The sequence below is a fragment of the Motacilla alba genome, chromosome 17, assembly GCF_015832195.1.
Source record: "Motacilla alba alba isolate MOTALB_02 chromosome 17, Motacilla_alba_V1.0_pri, whole genome shotgun sequence".
NCBI lineage: Eukaryota > Metazoa > Chordata > Aves > Passeriformes > Motacillidae > Motacilla > Motacilla alba.
Window position 1 is genome coordinate 5,899,691 of NC_052032.1, and position 5,901 is coordinate 5,905,591.

At 53.8% G+C, this 5,901-nt stretch overlaps 1 protein-coding gene across 1 annotated transcript in view; it reads right to left on the minus strand.

Moving 5' to 3' along the window:
* The window catches only part of CRAT (carnitine O-acetyltransferase), a 16,238-nt gene extending 10,363 nt beyond the window's left edge, over positions 1-5,875 (minus strand). The window contains 5 exon segments of the mRNA XM_038156029.1: positions 1,325-1,443; positions 1,912-2,175; positions 3,284-3,386; positions 5,521-5,566; positions 5,569-5,875. Of these exon segments, the coding sequence (XP_038011957.1) occupies positions 1,325-1,443; positions 1,912-2,175; positions 3,284-3,386; positions 5,521-5,566; positions 5,569-5,860 (824 nt within the window). The 5' untranslated portion in view covers positions 5,861-5,875.
* Positions 5,876-5,901: the final 26 nt, after the last annotated feature.

Genomic DNA, 5,901 nt, shown 5'->3' on the forward strand with positions numbered 1-5,901 from the left:
TTGTTGGCCGAGTGACATGGTGCTAACATTTGGCATTTGCAGGCAGTATCCTTTAGATTGGCTCAGCCTGCCCATCCCTAGGAAAGATCAAAGGACACAACTCCAAGAACCTAGGGGTTCGGTGAAATGAACATTCTGCAAAGTAATTTTCAATTAAAATTCCTCAGCATTACTGCAAAACATGAGGGAAACCCCAGTAAGAGTGTCTGTGTTCCTTTCCAGAGAATTAACAGCCTGGAAGCAGAGTTTGGGCTCGAGGAGATGGGAGAGGTTGGTTGACTTGTTTTCAGCCAGCAGTTTTGCCAGGTTACGGAGTAAAAAAATCACCATTTTCCAAATTTGCCTTTTGCTTTTGGAAGCTTTTGTTTCAGGCTGCACTCTGAGACTTCTTTGTGCAGCCACAAACTACCCAAATACAGATTTAAATTGTATTTTACACAGGAGCCCACCTTCTTATGCAGCTGCTGAATTCCACTGCGTGGGCACTTGCAGATTATTTGGAAAACTTCAGAGTAAATAATATGACAGGGAGCTTTCAAGACATTTGTGTACTCTTGCACTGTTGTGAGGCTAATCCTCTGCTCAGGTGTATCGAGGGGTGGGAGGGAGGATTTGTTCCCAGCCTCATTGATCCCCTGGCTGGTAGTTTTGATCTGCCAGGGCACTGCTGACTGGTAACTGTGGCAAAGGTACCTGTGTAAAGGTCAGTGCTGAAGTTTTGCAGATGGATTCAACACACTGCTAGTGGTGGTTAAAAATTAAAGGGAGCCCACGAGGAAGAGAGGGCATGGCAGGGTCTGAGTGCAAGGAAAAGCTTGGAGTGGGAAGGCTGGTCACTGTGGTTTCCCAAACCATGAATCACAATAGAGGACAGTCTCTTTCAGGCTCCCCCCATCCCTATAAACTAGCAAACTCCAGAGGCATTTTTGGGTGATCTCCTTTACATGCCTGGGCTACTTTTTGTGCCTCCTTTAACTGGACACACAATCACAGTGCCTCCAATACATCCTCACAATGTCTTCAGCCACTGATGGAACCATTTTGCAGTGAAGATCTGTGCTTGAGCAAAGACCTAAATGTAGTTTCTTAGTCCCTGTTTAATACCTGAACCACTAGACTCTTTGGTTTTCTCCCCTGATGAAATTTTTAGTCTGGTGAAACCAGGAGTTTCCTTACAGCCTGGCAGCCTTGCCCTTACAGCAAAGACAGCTCAGACCCGGGGACCACATTACTCATTCCCAATCTGCCTTAATACCCTCATCCCTGCTGAGCACAGAAAGCTCATCCCACCTATAACCTAAGGGAAGGTAGAAAAGGATTTTACCTGAGCTGACCTTGTCGATCCAGAAAATCCTGCTTAGGTAAAACCACACCTGGGCTGGAGTGGACCACAACTGGCAAGCGATATTCCAGGTAAGCTGTCTTCAGCCACCAGTCTGAGAGCTGGAATGGAAAAAGAAAACGTGCAGGGAGCTGCTGCTGCCGTCCAACCCAATTCTGGCTGATGGGCCTCAGCATCCTGCCCCCAGTTCTGTCCCACACTTTGCAAACAAAGGGGTTTGTACTATGCGGGTGGAAGGGGAAAGGAGGATTTGAGCAAGGCATGGGTGGCTTTTGGTGCAGGGCTTGAGCAGAGCATTTTCTTCAACTTGAGGCAGTTGTGTGATGCTGACAGGTTCAAGCCTTCAGCAGCCAGAGGCAGGGCCAGTGACTCCCTGTTCTGCCATAACCTCTCTGCTCACCCAAGTCCTGGTGAGGAGTTTGCACAGCTCGGGGAGATCAGCAGCACACGGGACAGGAAGGTGATGCCATTAAAATGCAGGTACCAGTGGATGCAGCCAGGACAGGGAAGAGATGCACATCAGCCCTCCACCCTCCCTAAGCAGAGCTGGGCCCAGAGCCCTGACCTACCCAGTTCTCTGTTTTCCTGGCTCTTCTCTCCAGGCCTTTCTGCAGCCTCTCCCCGACGCCTCCCGGCTTGCGGAACTCAGCCACCAGCTGCTGCGTGTGGCTCAGCTCCTCGGGGCTGACGATGGGCTGCAGGGCCAGCAGGTACCGATCCAGAGTCTGCTGCAGTGGGGGCACGGGCAGCTGGGGCAGTGCTTCCTGGTGGAGCTGGAACCTGCCCACGATCTTGTTCAGAGCTGTCTGCTTCAGCAGGCCACGGGGCCTGGCCTGCAAAGCACAGAGCAAATGTCGAGACAGAACTTCCCCCGAGGTAGCAAAGAACCTGGATCTAGGAGTCTCCATCCCAGCCTCTCTGTGGGCACATGGGTGTCCCAGCCTGGGAGCAGAGCACGGCTGTGCGCTGGAGAGGGTGCAGGATATCCTGGAAAGCTGTGAAAGAGAAACTCCATCTCCAAGATACCTATTCTCAGCTCCTCAGAGAAAATGCTGCTGGGATAATGACACATCTCCCCACTCTGTGGACACCTTCCAGCTGAGAGTCTCCATGTGATGAACAAAGTCAAACCCTTCCATCCCATGGTAAGTGGGAAGAAAGTTGTGAAAAAAATAATCATTTTTTGTACTATCAGAAACTTTCATTATTTCTTACAAAAGCATAAGGCTAAAAAAGCAGAACACTTGTGCCAAACCAAACTACCCTTCTGGCTTTGAGGAGGCAGAATTTAGCTAAGATTGGGGTAGGATTATAATGCCTCTTCTCTGTCAATTCAGGAAACTGTGGGTGATGCCAAAAGGCTCCTGCGATCCAACTGGGTCATGAGGGAGCAAAGGCACCAACCACTTCCCTGGCTGGAAAAATATAACAGAGCAAACCCAAGTGCTCACCAGGAAATCAACTCACCAGTTTTCCCCAAAAAGAATAACAACATCCTTTTGGATGAACAGGGTTGCACATTCTTCAGCCTGAAGATGTTTCAGTAGCACTCTCAAGGTTTCCAGTTCCCTCTGCACCTCCCTCTCCCATGGATCTACTGAATCAGACACTCCTGCAGGACTCTGGACTTTGCATTGTCAGTGTACTGAGAATGCAAAGCCACTGAGAACATTCCCTTTGACTTCCAAAGCAGCTGTCCCCACACCTCCTCCCAGCAGTTAAGCACAGAGAAGAAAGAGCTAATCTACAAGGTGACTAAGCCCCCTAGAAACTGCCCTGGTTTGGGCAGCTGGGTCTTCGTGGGACCTGAGAAGAGCTGTGAGACTGAGGTTTGGAGAAAGAATGAGAAAAAACAGGATGAGAAATTACTGAAGCATAAAAGAAGAGTGGGACTGGGAGGAAAAGAAAGGTGTTGATCACAGCAGCTTGGGCATACTGTACCTTCTCTGCTTGCTTCTGCTTCCTATCCATGGCCGGTAGGACAGAAAAGACCGTAAAGCTCTCCCTCGGCCTGTCTGGGTCTCCTCTTCCACCTGACAATGTGCTGCCCGTGCAGGGCGTCACCTCATTAGCCAACTGCCACATGACTGCTGCGATCAGAGGGCTCCAGGGCTGGCACAGCCCCGGCAGGGGACAGCAATCATCAGATCACCCGATTGCGACAACTGCCCTGAAGGTGCCCCTCTGGACAGCAGATCAACACCTGGCTAGAGCCTCTCCCTGACCAAGCTCTGGGCAGAAGTGAGGATGTTGTTCCTTCAGCCTTTGCATGGACCATGAAACTGCTGTGGCTGTTGGGAGAGATACCTGGACATAAGGCAGGAGAGCCCCCAGTTTATGTCCTGGAGGTGGCACCATGGGCAGTACCTTAACTGGACTCACTCCCCATGCATGTGTGGTCATTACTGCAAGCTGAGACTTTGGGGAAATCTGGGTTGTCAACTCTTAAAAAAAACCAAAACAAAACCAACCAAAAAGTATCTCCATAGCAGGGAGACTGCTATGCAGTCACAAGGAATATCAGCCCCTCCTTTGTGTCTCTCTAATGAACTGGGGGCAGAAAGCACAGTCTGCATAGCTTGAATAGAGTATGATGATCCCAAACAAACAGCTGCAGATTTTCCATGGGGTAACAATGAAGATCCCAAAACAAGCCCATGGAAGCCACTGTATGCTAAAATGTGGAGTGCATTTGTTATCATCCCTGTTTTCTGTCCCCTGCTTGTTTGGTTTGGGGTTAAACTCAAGAATCTGGTAGGAGAAGGAACAGTGGCCAGAGCTGAGGGGCAGCTGGCAGCAAAAGGAGGGAACAGCCCAACCCTCCCCACAAGCAGCAGGAAAATGAACACCAGTGGAGCAGGGTGTGCAGACTGGGCCAGCCTGTGGGCTGGCATCGCTGCTGAGCCACCTTCCAACACAGCAAAGAACCTTTTCCAGAGCCTGCAAAGTTGGTGGGAAAGGAAGTCCATCTGCTGGGGGGCAGAAGGAATTTCCTAGCTGATTCTTAGCACAGCCACAGAATGGAGTACCAGGATGTCAGAGGTTTGTATTTTATTTTTAAATCATAATCTGGAGTGCCCCTTAACCCCAGAGACTACTGGTCCTGCCTGGTCCCTCAGTAATTGTGAGTGGATCTGCACTGTAGCTGCTGTTCTGCTGCTCTGTCTCCTCCTGTCAGGACCCAAAAGGCACTGCAAAGAGCAGCTCCCAAGCCTGGCAGGGCTCTGACAGCTCTGCCCTGTGTGCAGCAGGATGGGCACGTTGGGAGCCACCGATGCCATCTGCCTGGGCTTCCCTGGCCCCTCCCTGTCCAGCAGCCACTGTCCCTGTCAGCCCCAACTGGACATCTCAGTTCAAGACAAGGCATTGGTGGTGAGGCTCCAGAGGAGGACATAAAGATAATTAAGGGACTTGAGAATCTCTCATATGAGGAAAGTGAGAGACTGTGTGAGTTCATCCTGTTTAATCTGAAGAAGAGGAGGCTGACAGGGAATCTCAACAATCCATATAAATATCACCAAGGTGGGCGTCAAGAGGGTGGTGCCAGACTCTCTTCAGTGGTGCACAGTGACAGGAGAGGAAGCGCATGGCCATAAACTAAAACACAAGAAGTCTGCCCTCAACACGAGGAATAACTTTTTTACATTGAGGATGGCAGAGCACTGTGCCCCAGTGCCTGCCCTGGGATGGTGTAGAGTGTCCCTCTCTGGAGACGTTCCAAATCCACCTGGACACGTTCCTGTGTCACCTGCCCCAGGTCACCCTGCGTTAGCAGAAGGGTTGGACAGGGTGATCTCCAGAGATCCCTGACAATTCTGGGACTGTCATCTCCGTCCGGGACAGCTTCACCGTGCACGCTGCCGCCAGGCACGGGAAGAAACCAGCGGGCCTGGGGGGCTGACTGCGGCAGGGTCCCTGCCCGCTCCCGGGGAGGTGACACCGAGCCCATCCGAGCGCACGGCCCTGACAGGGGACCCGGGCTGGGGCGCGGGGCCGGACCCGACAGCGGCACCGCCGGCAGCCACCGCCCGCGCTGCCCGGGCTAAAGGCCCCGCACGGAGCCGGGCTCGCCGCCCGCCCACTCTGTCCCCTGCCCGATGTAGCGACCCTCGACCGCCACCTCGCGCCCCGTCTCCGGCCGGTCCTGGCGGAGCCGCCCCTCCCGGTGTCGCTCTTACCGCAGCCCTGGCCGCCAAGGCGAGCATGGCCCCGCACCCCGGGCCGCGGCCCGCCGCAAGGACACCCCGGCCGCCGCCGCTCCGCCGCCCCGGGGCGGGGCCGCCCCGCTGCCATCTTGGAGTGGGGCGAATCCCGCGTCGCCATCTTTGGGAAAGGCAGAGCGATGCTCTGAGCGGAAGGAGCGCCGCGGCCGGTGGCGGAGCCGTGCCGCGGCCCCTCTCTCCGCTGCTTTGTCTGGGAGATGGTGAGGAGGGTCCTGTCTCTTGTCCCTCCGCTGCCGTCCGCGCGCACCCGTCCCTCCCCGATGTGTGCAGGGAGGGCCGCGCCCTGCTCAAACATGGCGGCCCGAGCACGACGGTGGCCGGCAGGGGCCGCTCCGC